Here is a 24,560-nt window from a genome sequence, read left to right on the forward strand (position 1 = left end):
CTTTTCTTTTCTAGATATTTGTCAAGTTACTTTACTTTACTTACTTTTACATTCTTTTTTTCTAGATATTTGTTAAGTTGCTTTACTTTACTTACTTTTACATTTCTTTTCTAGATATTTGTTAAGGCAGCTTTTTGATAATCTGTATTGCTACAAGAAATTATAGGTTGCTGCATTTATCATGAAATATTACAGTACTGCCCATATGGATCTTGTCTAACGCGCACAACATCCACACCACACTGTATTCTAGACAGGTCACTACGGACAAATATGTTGGAAGGCAAACTTTTTCAACATGTTTTTCCATTGATCGAGAGTAAGTGGCTTCCTGAATGGTACAAGACCCTCGGCTATAATAACCCCGATAAATATTTATCCGAATCAAAACGGTAATTTTAGGTGGCATACCTGTATGACTCCCGCCTGTTCCATACTCAGTGATGATTGATCTTTAATTGGCTTCTAGTACATGTCTTCAAAAAGAGTATATCAATTGTAAATAGCTAAACAAATTGTGATTCTTGCGAAGAGGTGGTCTCACAGGCGGTCTGGCCAACTCTGCTTTTTCTTACCTCTGTAAGTCCACTCAGGCAGTTCTGAGAGCGTGTTAAAGGGACTATGCGATCACTCACCCTTCTGTGTCAAGATGCTTTTCCTAAACTTTTGAACAAAGTGCATCGTTGCTAAAAATGGTGTTGCAGGTTGAGGGTGTTTTTTCATGAAATTTTTGTGAATCGCAAAAATAAAGAGGCTGAAAATTTGGTTTACCGTAATCTCATTAGTGAGCTTCCTCATCAAGAGTGGTTAATTAGTAATTAAGCGACCCACAGCTATTAACCTCGTTTGCCTAATTCTTCTTTCTGTTAATTATTTATGGAAAATCCAAAGTGAGGAATCAAATAGAGTTAATTATCCCAGAGAGGCTCTTCATGGTTGTGGAAATGGCTGGTATTGTCTCTTGGGGTATTTCTCTATTGTTATTTGTGTGAATTCTATTTGCATTTTTCGGTAGTTCTGAGGTCAGGTTTTTGTGAAAGCGGAAAAGTTCTTGGTCGAATGATGAAGGTTGCATTCAATCATCCAGGCCTAAGAGTGCTGCAAACAAGTGATTTTTGTGGCCCCAACCTGTGATCATGATGGCATGCAACAAAAATCATATGTAGAAATGAAGAAGATTATTTCAATCTACTTCAAATAAAACTCCCAATCAGCACAGTACAACAAAGCCATCGAACAGACAGATCATTATACACATCGTTGCAAATTTCACAAATCAGCAGCCTTGACAAACGTAGATCATTCCAACCTTCAGGCAGACTCCACCCTGCCCAGAGGCTGCAACAGACGCGGACTTCAAATTACAAAAGCATCCAACTGAATCAATAATATTGAAAACTTTAAATCGTTTCTGTTAACATCATTTATATTTAGAAACTTCCGAGCTATTTTTAGGGCAGAAACCGCAACGTTTTTTTCCGTGAAGTATTTTTGGCATTGTTGCTAAAATTAGTCGTCGGTTTATGGATACTGCTATTAGGTATGATTGATCTAAATGATCAATCACTATTTATACAAATCTGTTTGATTATTGATTATGATATATTTTAGAGTCTAATTGGAAACTACGGATTCAGATGTATAGATTTTTTGTCTATGTCTACAAAGTGTCCAACATGTACATTTCACTGAGATGTTGCTACATGTATGGCAGTGAGGAAAAATAGAAAGAAGAAACTTGACCTGAAACCTACCTTAAACCATACCAGGGGTAGAATTACACTTAGCCCTGGTCAAATATTGGCCTTCATCAATTAGTCACCCCCCCCCCCCCCCGTCAATGACAGACATCTAACCACATAAAGACATAAAGACAGAATATTTTGCCTTCTTGGACCACCTAAATTGACTCATGCTCGGACTACATTCGAGTAATCTAGGTATCCACTCATCTTTCTGACCAATGTTTGATACAACCATGCCCCTTTTATACCAGCATGCCCCTACCCAACTATCAAATGGACTACATTCGAGTAATCTAGGTATCCACTCATCTTTCTGACCAATGTTTGATACAACCATGCCCCTTTTATACCACCATGCCCCTACCCAACTATCAAATGTCCCCCCCCCCCCATTCCAGCATCAACAAACTACAATGACACCAACACACAAAACTCTCTATGAAAGTCAAAGACAGATGATAAATAATCCAAACTGCTTTTCATAATACATCGATTACACATCCTCTCTCCACAAGACCCTGCACCAGCGTACAACCCACGTCAATAAAATGACACATCCCAACGACACGGGCCAAAATCGACTAATTTGAAAACTCATCAATAACGAACCAGGAACTATTTAATCTGGAATCAATGGAATTAAGTTTATCCCACCCTGCACTGAGGCGATATGTGGGCAATTTTTTTTCAAAACGTTAGAAGGGTTTATATAGTATTTTCTCGAGAATCTTTGAATGAACATAATCTATGTTGCAGGAATCGCAGAGGTTTTACTGAGAAATCCTGCTGAATTTAGATATCACAAAAAATCAATGGAAGATCTGCTTTACGCAGAAGGTTGCGTGTGGAGTTCTTTGCAATTAGTTAGTGTGCATAGGGCAGTGTGACATTGGCTTGAAGCAGGGGTAGTACTAAGGGACCTGGTCACAGAACCTAGAGGCTGTTGGTTCAATTCGACCACTGAACCACAAGAAACTTGAGCTGCACGCCAGCCATGTTTTCCCGGGCCTACCGCACACAATCAGATCACCGTGCATCGTTCTCAGGTTCTTCACATCCCTCCCTGATTATGCGCTGCATCAACGATGAACCTAAACCAACGAGTTATCAAAACATGGCGGCAACCTGATACCCTCGTTCAGCTAACGAGAAAAAATGCTGCAAAACATGTCCGGGTTCGTGTAGCCGTCGTGTTAGCTTGAAAAATACAACCGTTATCTCGAAGATGCCAAGAGGTGGGTACTGAAGTGGAGTTGAGTGCCGCTAGAATTACGGCGGAGTAGATGCACATGATCGCTCCAACTTCAAAACTTGGCAAAGATGGGATTGGAGAACCGTATGAACAGGCATGAAGTATATTCCTACGCCATCTAATATTAAAAACTGGCAAAGCAGAGCTGGCGAATAACATGACAAAGAAGCAAACATACATCTTGACAACATGAACCTCTCCTAAAAGGAACTAACATCATCTGCATGGCAGGTCAGACAACACCATATTGGAAGACCTGGCGAAGGTGTTTGGACACCATCATTGTGTAAGAGGAAGCATTCCCTTATTACCTGGCATGACTGTTGTACGTAGGTGATGTCACCAGCTTCTAAGAACTGAACACATTATACTCTATCAGTCAGAACTGAATTATTCAGACATATTAGTTGTTTCATTGATAGAGAGCATGTTACAGAATGATTCAATTCTCATCAGCACAAATATACCACATCTGACAGATGGTCTAGCAGTTACAGGCATCCTATTTGGTATAAAGATGGATTCTAGACAAAGATAGACTTAATCACTCCTCCGTACTTTGCTAAAGGTTTGTTTTTCTCGATGACAACAACAAGCCTTAAAGCACAGCCTTCGATATCTTTACAAACTATTGAGCATTTAAAACAAAATGGACCTCAATATTCTGCCATGCCATTTACTGCAAAACTTTGATATCATTTGCCATCAGCAAGGCAGAGATCAAAGGGTATGATAGGAGGAAGTGATGTCATGTTACCGTGGCAAAGATGGCCGCCAGGGCGGAGAGTTGCAAAGGACAATTAGCTGTAGTTACAACCAATTTAGTCAAGCAGGGTAAAAGGTGAAATTCGCCAAATGTATCTTTTGGAAATGATGGCACTTTTTCTCGGGGGAACAGATGTACTTTGATTAACGTTTCGTAAAGAAAGATGGCCTATATAAATATCATTCACCGGTGCTGCAACAATACAGGGAGACCTGTTATAGCCGCCAAGCTAAGACAAGATTACCCTTTAAGATCAGGTATGAAAATGCTGTGGACGAACTGAGGCAATGCATTTTGAGACTTCAAAGTGCATCTTTCTATGATGACATCATCTATAAATTCAAATATTTTCATCTTTTCCAAGAAATATCACGGTCAGGACAGTGAACCCAGCAAATCTTACAGCACTGTCATCACAGTTTTTTATCACTATGAGCAAATACTACTATGATTTCTGAGAATTATTTCTTACAACGTCATATGAGGGTTAATTTTTTCCACACACTCGCGTTGATCCCCAGCCAGTTTCCACTCTAACGTGACCAAATCTCAATAGAACTCAACACAATCTAACAGTCGTATGCACTACAATCATGAGGTGGAACGCAACGAGGTCATGAGAAGATGTCATCTCAAGATGAAAAGAAATGCATCTTTAGATCTTTGTTGACATAGCGGCCTTTGTCGTGGACAAAACATGTCATAGTTGACTTCAAAGATGCTAAAGACTGATTAAGGTGTCCGTGATGCTCTCCCCAGTCACGCAGAAAATACTATGCAGAAATATCAATGTTTGGCGATGCGTAAATCCTAAGGTTGATGAAGCAAGTGTAGAATATTTGCACAGGACTTTTCAACACAATTTTAAGACAGTAACCTTGACTGCTGGATCATAGTCAGCATCAACATGAAACCACACAACTACAAACTTAGCAATATTATTGCCAAAAGTAGAAGTATCGACAAAATAAGCAAGTTGCAACAGACATATTGTCAACACTTTATGGAAATTCTGACCAGAGAACAGTCCGGTACGAAAGCACCAAACATCATCCGGGGATGTTTTTGTACAGTCTTTTTTGGAACATTTTGATTTATAAGTCCGAATTCACACGTCTGCCAAAGTTAATTCATAATCAGTTTAAAATGTCCCCCGAACCCTCCTCTCAAATTTTGAACATTCATGGTCAGAATTCCACAAAAAGACAGAGGCCACCAAAGCTAGCATATAGAGCGACTGATTTATATAATTATTTAGTAAACCTCAGAAAAAGGTACATTTGCGCTTAAAAATTGTAATTGGATTTGTTACAACTATTTTACTTCTAACCCTTCTAGTAGTATGCATGGCATTAATGCTTTACTTAATATGTTAGAATACATCTAATTGCCATAACTGAACATTCAATAAATTTCAACAAAAATTTTTTTTTGAAGAAAACTTCATTTAGAAACCAGTAATCTTTAAAACATTTCAGTATTCAATTGAATGTCTGAAGTAGGAATTGAATATTCAGCTGGGCAGTACAGGTAAAAAGCGCATTGGCGAAATCTCAATATTATTTTCTATATTACTTTTTATAGTTTGAATATTGGGTTTACCTCGCATATCAAATGCTGTAAAAAAGCAACAGAAAAAAACGTAAACCAAAAATCAACAAAACACAAAAGTAGCACTGAATCTACAAGAACCTGAAGATAGGTCAAGGCTTTTAAGATATGACCTTTAACTAAAAGGTCAGGTTGAAGAAAGGGGCAGGCCATTTGAAAAGGCTGAAGAGCCAGATGGGCATCCTATAAAGTGAAGGGCCGTCCTGGGCTGCATCAGACTAAGTTAACACTCAAACGTAGCATTGAGTACACGCCATCTGATTCAGCCCTGACCTTTTCATGACCTTTGAAACCTTGCACTAGATGTCAAGGTCGCAGAGATGCAGTTGTCAAGGCATGCGTTTAAAGTTTGCATGCAGATTTCGAAATTAGGGTTGGGGAAAAGGCACCTTACCGCATCGGACAGAAGAGGACTATTTTCAAGAATATTTACCTGTAAATAGAGAAAGAAAGGAAAACATTAGAAACAATACAAGATTTAATCAAGTTACTTTTTTATAAAGATCCAGGGTGACACCTTTTGATACGACCATAGGGTTTCATTTTGTGGCAATTGCTTACAACAGTTCTGGGTGAACAATACATTGCTATCACCCCCCACACAAACAATGGAGGGATCTGAAAAGTTCAAAGTGTTGCCTATTATGGAAGAAACCAATGTGGAAAGAGGGGACAATTACTACGACATATTGATTGGAAATTCAAAACATTGAAATAAACAACGCAATAAAAGTTCAAGGCTGCTATATGAATACTGTAGGAGCATTTTGATCGACTACAGGGCCTACGCTTGTAGCGCAAATAGAAGATTCTTTTATCAGTGAAGCTATTATCAATAAGGGCTGGCATAGGTATTGAACACAACATGCCAAATGGCAAAATGCACCCACATTTCGATACAAGTAATAAGACAAGTTCATGATGTGAGATTTTGTAGGAAAAGCTTGGCAAATTGTCAACTGGCATTTGAACAGGAGACAAATTGATTTTGGAAACTTACCGATTTGCTCACTTACAATGATGGCCTACAAACTGTTTGAGCATAATATTTATAATAGAACTAAAGAACTATCAAATAATTGTGTAGATTGATTTCATAATTTGATATTGGTAAAGCAATGCACAATAACTTGGTAGTCGTTTTCTAAGGTTGTATATTTTCAGGGTGCATTCAAATAAGGCAGCTAAGCCTATTATGCCCAATGGTTGAGATGGATGTAAAACATCCCAAGTTTTAACCTTGACAACTTGGTAATACATATAGCTGTCGGATCTGAATCTTTACAAAGTGATGAAAGAAACTTTTTTAGTTTTTACAAAATCTGATATTCGAGATTCACAATCAGCAATATGATCATGGGCGGTGAACAGTGCCTCTCTAAAGGGTTCAAAAGGTCAAGGTCACAACCATCTTTTCCATTTTCATTAACGTTCTTTTGCACAACAAAAACACCTCGAGGTAAGGCTAGCTCGTACAACTTTATTGGAGATTGTGGGATTAGAAAGAATATTGTTTTATCGAGATCCTGAGGGGTGGGTGTTTTTCAAATGTCACGATGTTCATTGTTGTACATAACGAGATGTTTTTCTAATACTGCACTGGCTAGAAGTAATATATCTTGCTGAGCGCAAAGGTACTATCTACTCTCATATCTTCAAAATAACATCATGGTGAAATCGACTCGTTTTTCATGATTTTCCGGTAATTATATGGTTTCCACTTTTCATTTCCAGGCAATTTCCAGGGCATTTTCTCACATTTTTCTCCAGAGGACAATTTTACACAACATAAATGAATGAAGCTTATCTTATAAGTCAAGAAACAAATAATGAATGGAAATCGAAACTTCTTGATAGCAAAGGGTGAATCCAAAACAGTTACCAGAAGACTGCTAATTTGATAGCATAGCTCCTGCCTATAGTCCCTTTAAGTGACTCACATCCACCTATCAGAATGAGAGTCTCAGTTGGTGTTTCACGGTTGCAAGCTCTGTTATCATGCGTGAGACAATGAAGTTTGAAAATCTAATCTCATTCTAGATCCAGGCCAAAGTTGACCTTTTACTTCAAAGAATTTTTCCTTTTAAGATTTTTTTTTTCATTACTGCACTGATATCGGACCAGACTTGGGCCTTTATGCATTTTAGTCATAAAACACATGTTTCTGTGTGGTACAATATACATGAATGTATACAAATATCTGCTATCCTTGGGTGGAATCAATGTTCGGCACGTTACATCTGTCCCAGAATTTTCTCCTCTTTGATGGTGCCTGTTCTTTGTTAGGTATAGTCATAACAACTCCATTTCTCCGACCCTAGAACTACTGTTCTCAAAGTCTCGTGTAGTCACAACATCACAACCACTGCAGGGAAAACCAGGCACAGTGCAAAATACGTAGTAAACGACACTACATGGTATCCAAGTGTTTTAAGTTTGTTTTTTGTTGTTTTTTTTTAAAAACTTAACCTGCCGAAAGACTTATCATTGAGAGCAAGGTTTGGCCGATCGCCATTCGTGTGATGAAGCAAGGTTCAGCAAGAAGTCAATCTGGTCATCTGAACACCACCAGCGGATTTTCTCCCTTGATAACTGAATCGAAACCACCTGTCCGATAGTGTACAAATTAACCCGAGAACATCTTTACCAAGTTTCTGATATTCTTCCCGATAAGCTTGGTTTTGTTGTCAGGGATTGAATGCACTCCCTGAACCGAATGCAGAACATCTTTTCAGCTCTACGACAACCATTCTAAAAGGCCTTGCTCACACAGGATATCAATGTTTGCAAAGGAAAATATGTTAAAACTCACTTTGTTCATAGTGCAACACGGAAGGACCAACGGTTCACTATGAACCCTTTAAGAACCAATATTCCCAACCAAGAACAGTACTGATCCCCAAATGTGTAAAATCTGAATTTCATCACTTATGTGATCCAATTCAAAAACTGAAAACGATTTAACAATCAAAAAGAGGTAATCTCTCAATGTAAGACAAAATACATCTGACACAACAAATTCTGAAATGCTCACTACAATAACTTTTGCAGTGCACCAGCAACCAAGTTCCTAAAACGCCCTAAAAATAGAACTTTTCATTGCTGGCACGACTCCATTCATAAAGTTACAGAATCGTCAGCAACAGGTGACAGTCACAGCAACGCGAACGTTGTAGAGTACGATGACTCATTCCCCATTCATAAAATGACCGGCAGATTCTGTCAAAGATGAAAAAGTGAGAACGTGAAACAAACCTTGTTCAATCTCCGTCGCAAACGCTCCATATATCACAAATAATCCCCAAAACAGAACTCGGCTAACAAAATAATCCAAACAGCTCCGTAACAACATATCTCAACAACCAAACAACAAATCCTGAAGTTACACTATCACAGTCCACCGCATGATGATCGAACATCGTCTGCGAGAAATATCACCGTGACGACCAAATCATCGAATCCACGATCTCACAGAATCATCCAACGTTTGTTGTAAATCCAGCTTCCACTTGATGCACTGTGCTGCAACAGTTGCACTCATTTGCATAAACCTCATTTGCATAATGCTAATGAGGCTCATTAACATATTTATGAGTGTGGGCGTTGGTTACGTACGCTTTCTGCGAGATCTTACTCGCGGATCTGCGCTTACGTTGTGGGTGTCGAAATCAATATTGCGACGAGTCATGTGACCACTTGTTGCTACCGATAGAATGAACCTGTTGCTTAGCGATGATCTGATGGACTGTTGTTGTTGTTGTTGTTTCAGGTTTGTGTTACGCTTTAAATTCACACCAGATGAGGAGAAAACGTAATATTCCTCAGTTCTGTGTCTTTGTAATAAGATAATCACAAAGATAGGAAAAACAAAGCAGTCTACTTCACGTTTCTCTGAAGTACGATATGCAGAGTGGCCCAAAGAAACTAAGCAACTTTGTATCTCTAACGAATATTAGGTTTTTTACCACATACTGTAAAACGACAACAGTTTTTGTTCACAGGAAGAACCTAGGCTTAAAGGTGAGCCGTAACATACAACATGTAACTATCTCATGATATTCTCACTTCTTGAGAAAAAAATCTTCAAAGTTAGTGTCGCAAAATCAACTAAATCCTTTCAATGATGCTGCACCTATCAACATGTTATAGGTTATAGCCAGCGAATTAGAAATTCCATCGGCGTTCGTCTCGAAAGGAGTGGCCGTCAAGACTTCATTCGATGCTCTTAACGCCTCATTTGGTTTAATTCATTGCCGGCAGTGTTAACGATGCAGACTAATTAAAGGGTGATGTGATTTCTCAATGTTCGGTACTTAACATTTCTTTTGCTACCCGAGTTGAACGAGAAGTACTAGTCGTGGGGGGGGGCTACCAGTTTGTGTAAAATTTTATATGGACTTTGAGATTTTGAGAAACGTATAGTATTCACTCAGAAAAAGTATTAGTAAGATCATTGAGGCAGGTAGTAATCAGAAATTGGTAATTGAAAGGTTTATAGGTTTTCATTTTCCTAACTTTCGGGTGATCTTCTGAACTCGCCAAGATATCTTCAAAGAGCACGTCGTCTGAGACAAAAAGTGCACCAAAAGAGACAAACCCATCTTCACCTCATCAAAAATTCAATTGAATTCCGCCCGAGCCAGGTTCAAGTAATTTAATTTTCAAACAAAAGACCGAAAGGTATGGTTAAAATTCACCAGAGGAGCTGAATGGGAGCATAGAGCAGAGTCAATTCATCTTCTAGCAGATTGTCAGAATGGCTCAATCCCCCTGGACCATTTAATCCACGGAACCCTGAGAAACAAAATGGGCACTTAGCCCCCTAGGTCAATTTATCACGTCATAACGCGAGGACTTGATGAGCATTCATTGCCATTCGGGCGGGATTTCTCATCGTTGTTTAGGGATGGGCTTGATCTGCTTGCTGGTGATATTCTGTGGGCTGGGGAACCACAGGGTAAGACAATGACCGAATTTATCAAATGTCTGAAATGTGTCAGAACCTAGACTTCGCGATAATCTAGATAACCCCAAAGTACTTGGCAATCTATTGTTAGAATTTCTCGTCCAAGTTTGCTAAAAATACACAATGCACTAAATATTGTTCTATTAAAAGACAAAATATACAAGGCTGATATTGAGGCAATATCGAATCGTACTTTTTACTATAGGGAGAGTAGCACTCCGAGATTTGGTTGCCATAACAACTAGACTTACTCCACCCAATGGTAGTATTTCTACGCACTACTATCATTCAATTTAATGATTACTCACATCGAGAGTATAAAGCTGCTTTATTATTGCAATTCTTGAAAATTTCTAAAAAATGCAAAATTTAAACGATTTTTATTTTACCAGATTTTGTAATTTCCTTCAGATTTCCAAATTTTTTTTGGTGATTTATGAAGCCATATCTCAACAGAAGGTCTTTTCAGTGCAATACTAATACCAGCCAATTAATAACCTCCGTACATTTGACATTATCTAGTATTTTTCATTAAATAAAGGGTAACATCATTCAACCATAATCTTTTATTTCATTATCGGAAAAATTCAAATGATTACAAGGCTAAATGCCTTATAGTCAGATGTGTACTGTACCGAGTTTACCCCCCCCCCCCCCCTGATTTCTGCCTGAAGCAACTCCGATATTGTAATTTTGTTAACCGGTAAGAAGAGAAGGAAACTTGATGCGAGGAGTGATGCAAAAGTGTAATAAAGTATAATTACTCTCTAAAGTTAGGGACAATAAAGTTAAAGAACTACTTTGCCAGATAGTGTGTGGCGGCTTGTAAACTGCACATACATGTACCTGCACCTACTTTCACCATCAAACTTGTAAACATAACACCTCAATTCTAAGTCGAAGCATGCAACGAAGAAAAAAACCATCCATCGACCACACCCACCCTTGATTACCATGAGAGACAGAAACCTGTGAATGATGCAAAAATAATTGCATCCGAAATGCTTCTTTCCTCTGAAGTACCATCTTCAGGCCATTCAAAAAGACAATGTGACTAATGTGGTAGGAGACTTCAAGTCGGAATGGGAACTCATCCTTTGAAAGCGACAAAAAGAAACAAACATAGCGCTATTTATTGTCTTCGGTCCTAAGGAGAATCAGAACTATATTTAGATCTAAATGTTAGACAACAGTTCTTCCTCTTCTTCTTCAAAGTTCACATGGATTTGGAGTGATTTCAATTCGACTGGCATTACAATACAAATCGGTCATAAATGTGCACATATTTTCATTCAAGTTAGGCCGAAACGGACAAAATAATATCATTTGTCTTCACGTTGTCAAGATCGTCATCGGATGTTTCGATTAGCTCTTCAGTCTTTGGAGGAGAGATTATCTAATTGTCGTCAATCATTGTTGGGAGTAGTATGGGTTCTTTTATTCTTGGCTTTGTCATCTCTTAATTAACGAGAAAACAATTAGCGATGCAACAGTGCGTGTAACAAGGTGCAAGAGGACCCAGACTGACAGATAGAAGCAGTGCTATATTGTTTTATTTGTGATTTATCTGCATTTTACTTTGACAGACTGGTAAGGGGATGGGGATGCTGATAAATTTTGTGGTGGGAGCCTTCCTCTTATTGCACAAAATGAACACCAAAGAAACTGGAATCAATGGATTCCTGGTTTTGTTCAGTTATAGATCAGACTAACTATAAACTCAATATGGCCGCCATGGTGGTGGCCATCTTGTTTGAGTGGTGATTAATTGATGAGCACCAACATATCCAATATGGCTGCTGTGGTGGCCACATTGGAAAATACAACTGTTGTTCCCGAATATTTTTCCACAAAACCACAATATTGAATTGCGTGGACCGGTTATTGATCGAGGGTTTGATGAGAAACACTCCAGGAGAGAGACTAATCCAATATTTGGGGTCAGGTTTTCGTGGTGGGTAGTTGTTTCTGTCGAGGTTAACCTGGTACGCGAATACAAACCTTTGAAAGGCATATTGTGATAATTGTTAGCTGCTGGCAAAATTGTCGAAAGTGTTTTTTCAAGCGATTGTTGTAAAACATACTTTTGATACTTGACATTTTTGAGTTGATTTTTTTTACAAATCAGGCCTCCTTAAAATTTGCATCTAGAGGAGTATTTGTTTTCGTTGTTATTTCCAGTTTTAATATATTTACCAAGAAGGGGAAAATATAAATATTTACACCTCTTAGTGTACAATTGTTCATTTCTTATATTTCATGTCCAAATTCATGTCGGAATTCTCCTCCTGAGCAAGAAAACATGTATTCTCTACGACCCCACCCTAAATAATGAGGGTCCATTACTCGCGTAAATCTCCACTCATCGATCCGTCCCTCTATTGATTGATTGGCAAGTATAGGTAATCTTTGAATATTCTAGTTTGCTGAGAGTATATCGAGTGGGTAGCGAGCGGGGACTGTACCAAGGTATTGATGTACACTGCTTACAATCGCTACTTCCTTTTATAAACAATGTCTTGTTACTAAAAACAGATGAACACTTGGCTCATCAACAGCATTATCTTCCAGGCTTTATTGAAAGGTGTAGCTTTATGGATTAGCTTTATGGATGCTGATTAACCCCCTAGGTGCTGGTGTCGCATCAGTTGCAGAAAAGGTTGTTTTACACATCAGACTCTACAAACCATAAAACTCAAGTAAACTTCCCATACTCCACAAACAGCATTTACCAATGCTAAATAACAGATGTTCAGATCTGCAACTACCAACTTAACTGCACACAGCATCAATACACACCACACTCAACAAACACTAGTACTCGAACTTGGGACAACCTTCCCACGGATAACAACATTTTTATCAGACAAACCATAAATCACGTCGGCCCGTATCCGAGGAGGGAATTACTAAACTCTTTAATGAATGATTTAATTAACCGGGGAACTCACTCGTAGAGCCTCTTAATGAGCCAGCATTATGTGCCGGGTTCAATTTTTCCCTAGTGGATATTATGAGGTGATTCGCATTCACAGCCACGGCTTTGAGATGCCCGTTTATGGGTTTCAAAGCTCTGGAAGAATTTTTGCATTTGAAACGGATTTTGGTGGTTGCACATTTGACGGATGGACTCTAGGTTGCATTTTAAACCGCTTTTGGGGTGTGTTCAGTGAGCCCATCCAGTGTGGCTCACTCATAGAGGGTGCGTACAACCCTTGAAAAAGTTAAAGTTAGGATTCTTCAAGATTTGTTCCAACTAATACACGCACAAAGTGCTTTGGCATCCTTGGGTATTCCTTGAGAATCGCCTGCTTTTCACTGCATCATCTCTTCAACGGAGACTTCCAGCAACAAACCGCATTGAGAAGTTGAAAAGCCCTGAATACAATGCATACCTAATTGACACAAAATGCCAATTAAGAGGCGTTGCATAATGAACACAGAAGCTGCGCACTATCGGTAAAATTGAACTTTGACATTTCAATTCCGATTCATATCAGACAGTAAATTGATTTAAGCCTGTATTTTCCTTTTTCAAGACGGATGAATATCGGATCGGAATAATAGTTAACACAAACTGTTCACCTTGTTCTCCAGGGAAACAAAGTCTAGCCTCATTGAGAAACAAGTCTGTGTTGTGATATTTGTTTTAATCGTCATGGCAATAGAAGTTTAACATAAATTTGTTGGGAATCATTTCGATGCACTTTAGTGGAGAAAAAAACTTTGACTTTAAACACCTTGTGCTCCTGATAGATCTTAAACAGCACACAACAAATCTTATGCACCTGATAGACATTGTGCACCCGACATATCATATGCACCTGAGTGATCTTAGGCACCCAACAGAGCTTATGCACCTGATAGACATAATGCTGCCGACAGACCAAAGCACCTGATTGATCTTGTATCGGAAATGCAAGGACACTGACAAGTTTTGTACTAGACCTTGCTATACGGTAGCATTGATCAGTGACGCTAAGTTATTGAATATTTCGATACTGCAACTTATAAGTTGTCTGCGATTTCGGCAAATGACTTATTACGTTATGATTACATAACGAACAAATTTGCAGCGGTAATTAGGACATACTTAACGAGAAAGAATTGATTCGTTTCCTGTTAATTATCGGTGTGTTATTTCTTTTCACATCCCCATGGATTTTCAGAACAACATGGGAATCCACTTGGGAATACATAATATCATTACTTTACTGATTGAACACAGTGTGTTCCAAAATTCTTGAAATCTACACACGCAATTTCAAATCCATATAACTCCTTCTCTAAACCTGTTACCTAAAAAGTCACAACTTTTTCACCTCAATGACTAGAAGACATCAACCTTTTCATTGATGAAGCTTCTTTATTAATCAAAACTGACATTCAGATTCATTCTAGTTGAAATTTAACAAATTGATATTCTGCACAACTGCATCTTTTAGGATCTGACATTTCTTGCGCATCGCCATTTTGTTGACTGAAGTTGATCAATAATTTCACTTTTCAGCCTATGCATCAATGTATTGTATCACCAACCAAGTGGAGATGAAATTATTCCCTAAAAATTCCATATTTCTTACAGGTGTGGCTCGATTCTTATTTTATCAAATTTGACCTAACTGTGAACCAATGATGTCACACAACCACAGGACGAGGACAAGTGACATTACATTCACTTACTTTGAATAAAATTAAAACATCCGCACTAACCATAGACAGTAATTTAATGACCCCACCTAGAATTTGGAGACATTCAGAGCAAAAAAAAAATTTTTAGATAATGTCGAAAACTCCCACAGGGCTGGAAGAAATTATTTTCAACCTAACCATTGCCTTCGAGTATCACCACTGTAGCAAATTAGTTCAACAACTTTTGACAAGATAAAACCCCCGGGTGAAATTTTTCAAGATCTGCGTTTTGCCCGAGGTTACAATTGTGATTCAGTGATTAAATTATTAGAGCAGAAGTAAGTTTCGTCATGAAGGATCAGTTCGACCTTGAGCTGTCAAATGTTGAAGGTCAAGTTGGCTTTTGTCTTCAGCTAAAATTTGCCTTCTTCAAGTTTATTTTTTGATTTCTCGTTTGAATTTCTCATTCCAGGTAGATTTATCAGAATGCAAACATCATTGCTAATTCCAAATGTTGATCAACGAAGTTCAAGTTTTCAAACAAAAGAAATTTGCAGAAGACAGGTTGCATGAAGCAGATTTGCTCGAGGTGACAATTGTGATTCCATGATTAGATTTATGACAGCTTGAAGGAGGGTAGGGCAACCTTGGGTTGTCAAATCAATAGAGTTCAAGTTCAGATCCCTTTTTGAAATGTAATTTTGAATTTTTTTCTGCACGGCCTGAGGCAGAGGAGGCAGGGCCCAGGGGCAAGGATTATTGGTCTGCCTCGGTAGCAAGAGGGTTAAGTTCATATTTATGAATTGTCACAAATCGTGGGGTAGATATGAGGGTCAAAGCTGCCGTTGTTTGAGGCAAAGACATCTGAGTAATACACTAGTATACTCACAAACTTCAAAAAGATTAAGTGGCACCATCTTCAGACCAAAACCTCAAACAATAGCACTATTAGATAAAAGAAAGAAGACGTTTTCATTGAAGGACAATAAAATGGTTGAACCTGGAAAAATATTTTTGGTCCAAAAACCTACTTGAGGTAGTGATTGTGCAGACTCACAGAGCAATGAAAACATGATCACTTATCATCCCAAGACAAATCTGAGAGCAGCCCCTCTCTGCCCCTTTAAATATTTGCCACAGCCTGAATTACATCAAATGAGAAGATTCCGACTCTCCTGCCTCTCATCAAACCTTAACGCAATGCCTGTGAAATCCTTCACTTCATCGCTGATTCATTCGAAGGAGTGTCTGTTTTAAGGTTTGTCTTTCAAAAGTAATCCGAACCGGTCATCATAAAACGGAGAATTTATAAAATTTATCACGCTAATTTAGCATCTTGTGTTCCATGGTTACCAATTTGATATTTTACACCACGATGATTTCTCGTCTAATTAAATTCGTGCAGATTTGGTTTCTTTTCAAATTAACGCTTTATTTGAAGTTAGAACGTTGGAAGAAAATGCTACATCGAATTGCAACCCACAGGATCATAGGGATCACTCGTGTTACAGACATTGAGCATGAATTAAGAAGGGGCTAGCAGTCAGCTGAATTGATAAGTTTCTAAGGGTACCTATCCGTACACTTCACTTCCTTGAGGGTACGTAAAACGTAACCCTTTGGCAGAGATTCCTGGTAGATATAAAACCACCCATATCAAAACCATCTCAGTGGGAGTGAACACGGTCCTCAGAACAGCAGGCATTGAATGAACCCGCTCGATTACTTCAAAATAACTTTGCCAGCCCATGCATCAACGTCGATATAATTTGAACGAGCACGCACATACAAATGACACGCGCCTTTTCGATATCTATCCATTTTGATCACCGGTCACATTGATCGCAGTTGTCGTCATGAAAATGTGAAAATCAGCAAATAATGCTTCGTCACCTTCCTAAATGACGTTGTCAACTGTTTAGTACGAGCAAATGTAACTTCGTTAAAAAACGATTCTGTCAAAAATGTTTTTGTATAGTGTTGAATGAAAAAGGTACTGGTAGTAACTTCCTCAGAAGAATATTCAAATTTGATACAAATGAATTGCAATTTGATTGAGTTAGCATCCACTGTTTTCTGGCTCTATATTTAACCCTTTATAGACAGGCCGCGGGTGGCTCAGGGATGAATAATGGAGTGTAAGAAAATGTTCTACCAGACCCTTCTACTTGGACAGCATATACAAGTCTGATACGAAGAGTCTTCTGTAATTGCAAAAACAGTTTTGTTATGTGTCTGCACATGTAGGATAAAATGGTCATTAAGGATTATTGTAATCCAGGGAGCCGCTGTGGTGTAGTGGCTTGGACTCTCGACCAGCGGTCAAGAGGTCCCGGGTTCGATCCCCACTGTCGGCATGAGACTGTAGACAGGTCTCACTGTTTTACCTCTCTGCACCAAGGTGTATAAATGGGTACCGGTCAGAAATGCGCTGGTTGAGCAGCTCATCTGTGGTCTTCTGAACGGTTTCAGGACAGACCGGGGTTGAACTGAAAATCACATGATAACCTATATCGTAGTTGATATCAGACTATAAACCAACCCTAAACTTTAACTTTAACTTTTTAATCAGTCACAACAGGATGGCAAAGGCAATAACATGATATAGACAGGTGCAACGAGGTGAAACGTGAAGGTCTTTTCTTGCAAAAATAGCATTCAACTCTTTACAAAGGCTTGCAATCATCCGTTGGTAACTGAAGTCTGCGTAATGAAGGGTTGAAATACAGCATCATGATAAATCTATCAAACTGCCTTCATATCAAGGGAGAGGGAGTGTGCTCAAATGAAGGAAGAGCATTATTAAATGGTACTGGACAACGAAATGAAATTATACGTTGTAAAACAAATTATCGCCGCCATAACAAAAACTACGACAAGAAACATATCTAATGGAATGGTCCGATTAGGTCACCTGACCTAATCATGGTCGCCAAATGAATTAACGTCCAACAATGGCTGCCCTAATGACAAAGAATGACTACGTAATAGTCGAGGAGTCCATAACGAAGTGAGTATTTAGAACAACGGAGCCAATTGTCTTAGGAACAATCACTTAGCTAATTGCAGAGGGCAGAAACAAAGAATCATGAAGTTATGCTCGGAAGAGTGGACATTTGGCAAGCTTTCAAACTGACACAATCATTTCATATCCATTTAGCACCCCTCAAGTGATTGAAAATTGCAGCTATTTGGGCACAAGCTATGAATGAATTGATAGTTGCATTACACCAGCCTAGAATATGTTTAAGTGATACGTAAGTCTTGGGTGACAAGATGACCACAGGTTGTATAAGGTCCATCTTTCCAGCCGCCTCTTATTTTCTGGCCACCTTTTTTTCAGCCATTTTGTGTAAGAACACTGATATATGCTACATTGTCCTTTCAGGATCGCCATGTTATCAAATGACCTCTCTGTCTTCCACTGAAAGGACCCAACACAAGACACATCATCGTCGTTGACAGATAATAGGCCACACTCCCAATAGCACCTCTGAGAATTTCACCGGCATAAAACAAATGGTTATGGTGCCAAGATGACGAAATTAGAACCTGGGTCAGGTACGGCGGTTCTTATCACGGTCATGTGATTTATAATGGCCCCCCGAACCTACCTGTCATTTCGGCATACGGACCCAGGGGTACGTTTATCAGCATTACAGCTTATTCAGGCGCACCTCGGCAAATTGGTTTTTGCGCCTCATTTTACTGCATCAATGCGGCGATTTATTTCGACGTGACCCTAAAGGTTAGACGTTCTTATTTGTTCACACACTCTTTTGAAAGAAGGTTTCTGAGCTTTGGTTATTTTTCAGCCATCACAATCAAAATCCGTAGAGGTTATTCAGTGAAATAAAAAAACAGAGTTTTTCACAATCTCAAAACCGTTTGCTGAAAAACCTCTTCAGTGGTGCATATGTGTTGGCCTCAAAAACACCTTGTTTGGTCGAAATGATATCCAACGCTTTATATGCCCCAGTAAAAAGATGGTGATAAAAGTAACACTCGGCCAGACGCACCTTACGAAAACCGTCTCATCCCTCCATCATTATGGCCCATTTCCTTCGGAGATAACAAGATTTTGTCCTGATCTCCATTTTACTACCAGGATGATACCACCTTGATCGTCCCACGCCAGCAATTTGTTCCTACAGTTAGGATTCGCACAATGAATTGGCCACGGTGGATAAGGACTCCATAATGAAGTCTCGGGTTGATTATCGCAATATCTTGTCTGCGAGGGTGGCGGCGTTAATTAATAGTCCCTTGACCCGCCGATTCTATAACATTCCGCTATCGGAACGAACTTGCACTGGTCGTAAACTGACCATCATTGCAGAGTTAAGACCCATGTTGTGGAATCAATGATGGACATGGAGTATAGAGAGATATTCCAGTTGGTGTTTTCACCCCCTTTTTGGTTGATTCTTGTCCACATTTTGAGATTTCTTAAAATTACTGTTTCATTTACATAGTTTGTTTCAGATAGCTTCTGGTGGAATTATGGAACTGATAGTGCATTCTCATCAATAGGTGACAATATATACAGTAGAACCGCTCTATTAAGGACACTTCGGGAGATGCTGTCCTTAAGAGAGAGGTGTCCTGATTAGAGAGGCCAAAGTGTTTGCCAAGGGAGGTTCCGGTGTATTGTGAACATGACCAGTTCTCAACAACGCTGATAAATTCAGAGAAATCTGATCACATCAAAGGAAAACTGATGCAAAATTTTACAAATTATGAAAGATCAAATTTCAGAACTTCGAAGAAAGTCAACTGAATAAAGACCTAGAATAATTCCAAACAGTGCTCCGAACCACAGCCGTGAATACCATGCCACACATTAGCACCTTCCGAATTAGAGATCAAAGTCTAATACAGACATTAACATTCCGTGCGTGCACCGAAATTGACGATTTAAGCATCGCGAAGTCATTGGCGGCCATTAACGCAAGGTGTTGATGGCCAGTGTCGATTTCACCGCCCATGACTCAGGCGAAATTTTATAAATTTTCGAGTTCGGTTTTCTAACAATCCAGAATAGTTTTTCCGACAGCGTACAAGATTTGCATCAAAATACCGCTGTAATTTTTCCCATGCTATTTTGCTTTAAACACTCCACTGGGACGCCTAATCATAAGATTGCATGATAACCAGGCGTTTTGTACCACCGCTATTTTCACGTTGGCGGTTTTTGTCCATTTTCTGCCGTGGAAACACTCCTAAAGGTGTCGTTAACGTTCCAAGGTGTAAATTTGCTGCAGCATGTAATTCATCGTTTGTATTCGTATGAGGACCGTTAGTTTTTTATTAACCCTTCCCTTTGCTGGAAACCACAAAACCTATGCAAAAGAAACAACCATCAGATAGAGAAGGGAGGGATGGAATTCAGTTTTCTGGACACTATAGGCCTATAACTGCTGTTGGATTTGAGAAAGATGCCCATATTTTAGTGAAATTTAGTATTATCTGACGAATTTGCTAATTTGGAATTCGGACAAAGCCTTTTTGTATATCTGGAAAGCTATCCCTCTTCCCTATAGGGTCGGAACAGCGCCTGAGAATTCTAATTCTAATTCAAATTACCAATGACTGAATTTTCCCTTTTTATGAATGCATTCTTAAAGAGAGAAAGTCCCTTGGTAGAGACTCGACACAATGTGCATGAAAATGCTTGGGTAAAAAATCGATTGTAATGACATTTTATTTTCAAACGAAATTTATTCCTGGCGCAAGGCGATAATTCTCAAATTACTCCGACTCCAATTGTATAGAATAACGGAGACGCAGTTGTGAAACAGAGATAGTGCTGGAGTTGTAATATGCGGCTGCTTCAATGAAATTTGATTAAGGAATTGTTGTTTTTTTTACTAATTATCAGTTGACTGCTGTATACCAGCATCCCGGTTGAACCTGGTATTTGATATGATCCGGTGACTGTTTTATGTTCAGGTGGCTGTCAGCCAAATGGTTTCAAAGGTACTTTTAAGGTTTTTCGGGCAATTTGTCCATTTTTTTAAAAGTCATCGAGAAAATGCTACATTGGGATAGACTGCTTACGGTCGAGCTTTCGGAAACTGATAGCTCCGTCCAGAGGGCAGATAGGTGCAGTCTTGTTTATAACGTTTAGAGCAAATCAATATTTACCCAGAATACACCACTGAATCATGTACTTACTTTCCCACGTGAGAACTCTCATAGGTATTGCAAGTAGCAATAAGCATTTTCAGTCAAGGCCACGTTGTCAAGGATGGCAGTGTTGCCATCTGGGAGCAGATACACAAATAACATTATCGGTGAGGTTGTGGTACAATATCGAGCCTCTTCTTTCAACAGCAGACGTTGATCCCAGCGATAAATCACAAGTTGTTGCAAAATCGCAATACCGCCCTAGCAGTTGCTCAACACAATACAACATCATAACCGCCATTTGCACGTCCAGCAGATACATTATAACGCAGCTGCATTTGCACAATTTACGGCGGCCATTTTGAAGAATCATTAGCCACCTCTCAAGTACGGAGCCAAATCCTTCAATTATTAATCATTATCTTTTAAAACATAATTGATTGTTTCGTTAAGTTAATGTCACGGTGGCATCAATTACTGTCTGTCTGTTTATGGACGACAAATCACTGCGGAAAGGCCAAATGAATAGTTTCTTATAAGTAGCACAGAATCCTGGCTTTTAGTGAAGGGGCTGTATGGGGCCAAGAAATGCCAATTTCTTCATGATAGGTCAATACATGTTGGGGAAATAGAAGGGCCAAGTCATCAAGTACAGTCACACAGCAACTATCTTCTTTTGATTTAGGTCGCTGATCGGCGTATAACCACAGCGAAAGGGATAAAACATGAAATTATCAATTCATAGTACTGTCGTGGGAAAGTGGAACACATTCTTTATTAATGGGCAATTTCTGCAAGTTGTCTTTTCATAATTCATGAGAAACTAGGAATTTATTTCAAATAGCCTTCATTGTAACCAGCATGCGTTTTACAGCTTTTGCCTGTCCCGTGCCATGTCCGAGCGTGTTGTCGCATAAAGTACAGGATGCGCATTAATTAACGACATAAGATTATGAAACTGCAGAGCTTGAGGACTCTACTTCGACAGAGGAGATAGTGAAATACGATTTTGGGATCGCATAAAAGTGATACTACTGTACACTGCCAGATTTTCACTGGTGTTGGATGTTCACGGATTTTGCTCATGAACTATAAGCAAAAAGGAAATTGGAAAAATCTGAAAAGAAAATTGTTATCCGCCAAAATAAGATTTGAAATTTTTTTATCGTTTTCAAAAAAGATGGCAAGAAAATTTGACAGTTTACATTATTTTGCTATTTCTTGGGCACCAAACGCTGCTTTTTGTCTCCTGCTAATTAAAATTAGCTAATTTACAAACTTTTTTTGCTGATAATAAGACGTTTCAGCATTGTCTTTTGAAGCTTCCTCACCCAAGTCTCATAGTGAAACCGGCAGAGTACATTCCACATTTTCTCCGCCACCACAACATTAGTCTTATCTGCCGTTCCCACACCGTCGTTTACTCACACCAAAGAGACAAATTTTTCGCGTGAATGAGAAGTAACGGTCTTATACGGATTAACGCCGTCTTCAAAATATGATGAGGGGCGATGATTACTGCGAGTGTGTTCAAGATCAACCAATTGAATTAACCCTCTATTTATGATGAACGTTCTTGGTAAATGTTGTGGAGAGGAGGTCTCGGTCTCAGCGCTGCACAAACCTTAGACAGAAATTGCTGCAACTAGCGATTATGATACTATGTGCACCAACTCCTACTGGGACTCTACTGGGTGCCACTGGACTTACACTGGTTATCACAAGTTGTCAAGGTGATTGATCAAAATCACAGTCCCCACACCAACTTTGAGCCAGTAGTTGCAATCCACTGCCAGTATGCTGCAGCGAGGGCCGCCGATTGATAAAAATTCTTCACAAAGTTTCAATAGGAATGTTCATAAGTGAGACATGGCTGACACGTTCTGCCCACAGTGGTAATCCCACGTTACAAATGTGACACCAAGCAAACCACTCGGGACTCCTCAGAGTCAAATTGCCTCCACACGATCGGGTGTGACACAGGCGAGATTAGGTATGCGTGGTGCAGCAGCGCAACGTTTAACATGACAAGTCGGAGCGCGCGAGGCTAAGAAGTCTGTCGCTAATCACTTCCTAGGGATATTGAATTTTATGAGGCATAGAGTCGCTTGTCGTGCTTGTCAGGCAGACCATGATTGAAAAATTTATTTGAATAGTTGCAGATTCTGTGCATGGTTCGGACGGCCGTGGTTTCTTGTGTTGTTGGTTGGAATTATAGAATTGTAGAATGAGGTGGGTCTGGCTTCTAACAGTGAGTCAAATGGACTGACTGCACGCACGACATTGTAGTATGGAAAACTATGCACCATCAATTCTGAGTCCAAAACCATATATTTGCAAAATATATAACTCAAAAAAATAACCCTGGCTTACAGCAGCCTGGGAGATACCATTGACATGAGAATGCACGGTATGTCGTGTTGATTGCGTCTGCCAACAGACATTAGTAGGTGAAAATTTATGTTTTCCCGAAGATCGATTCTTTCTTCGCAAAAAGCAAGCAAAACCTGGCACAGATTCACTGAATCACTGCAACAGATACCGAATGATCACGCACGATAGCTACGACTTGCAAAACATAGAAGCGTTTCTGATGTTTCTGTATTTTCACGCTTACGTTTAACACTTTCGGTTTACCCTTTCATGGAATTAGAAAAAATACAGTTGATTAGAAATGAAATGAAACTAGAGGCCTGTCCCAACAAGACCAAATTCCCCCAAATTACATGAAGAAGGTAGCAATTTGCCTTGAGGATGTTGTGAACTCAAAGCCTTGCATGTCAAAAAGTACTGTAGTCATTATCATTTGACACGGACTGTAGGCCTCCTCATCAAAAGGTAGACCAGGGAACATGTTCTGTGTTCATTTTATCACTTCCCACACTTTATCACGAAATCTTACAAGCTAAAGGATAACATCGGGTGAAGACATCGAATAAATCAAAGTTTTCCCGCTTGAAATTGACAGGCCAAGGTTGAAATATAATTGACTAGCAAGTGGATAAGATCGGAGAAGGTCTGGTTTTTTATCATGGAAGTCTTGTTAACAACAGGTTAAAGATCTCCATCAGGGATGGGCAAAGAACTAAGGGAAAGCTTTTGTCTGCAGAACGATCTCAAACCGATGAAAGGGAGAAAATGTGCTTGTGAAAGCTCTATCCTGCCGCAGACTGGCAAGGAATGGATATTTTCATAAACTTCCCCACTCCTCTCCAGAAATCGCATGGTGCAGTTAGAATATTTTCAGGATGAACTTTGCTTTTGCCTAGACTGACAAATAAACAGTTGAAAGCAGATCTAATGGTTTCAGGCGTCAGTCGCAACGCCCAAACCCCCTCCCCACTTCCCCGATAGGCACACTATTGACATGTTTCATGAACGTTCTCCAGTAAATGGTTCACAGAATGATCACAGCACCCAAACCAGAAACCATCAGGAATGAATAAAACTGCATATGGA

At 39.3% G+C, this 24,560-nt stretch overlaps 1 protein-coding gene across 4 annotated transcripts in view; it reads right to left on the minus strand.

The window, feature by feature from the left end:
* The window catches only part of LOC135499658 (epidermal growth factor receptor-like), a 104,705-nt gene that overhangs the window by 34,928 nt on the left and 45,217 nt on the right, over window positions 1–24,560 (minus strand). For 3 of the 4 annotated variants that reach the window (XM_064790544.1, XM_064790542.1, XM_064790543.1), the window contains exon 2: window positions 5,366–5,380. The exons of the other annotated variant lie outside the window; for it this stretch is intronic. In XM_064790544.1, the coding sequence (XP_064646614.1) occupies window positions 5,366–5,380 (15 nt within the window). The remainder of the gene's footprint in view (window positions 1–5,365; window positions 5,381–24,560) is intronic. 4 annotated transcript variants of the gene reach the window in all.

The sequence above is a fragment of the Lineus longissimus genome, chromosome 15 (assembly GCF_910592395.1).
Source record: "Lineus longissimus chromosome 15, tnLinLong1.2, whole genome shotgun sequence".
Classification (NCBI taxonomy): domain Eukaryota; kingdom Metazoa; phylum Nemertea; class Pilidiophora; order Heteronemertea; family Lineidae; genus Lineus; species Lineus longissimus.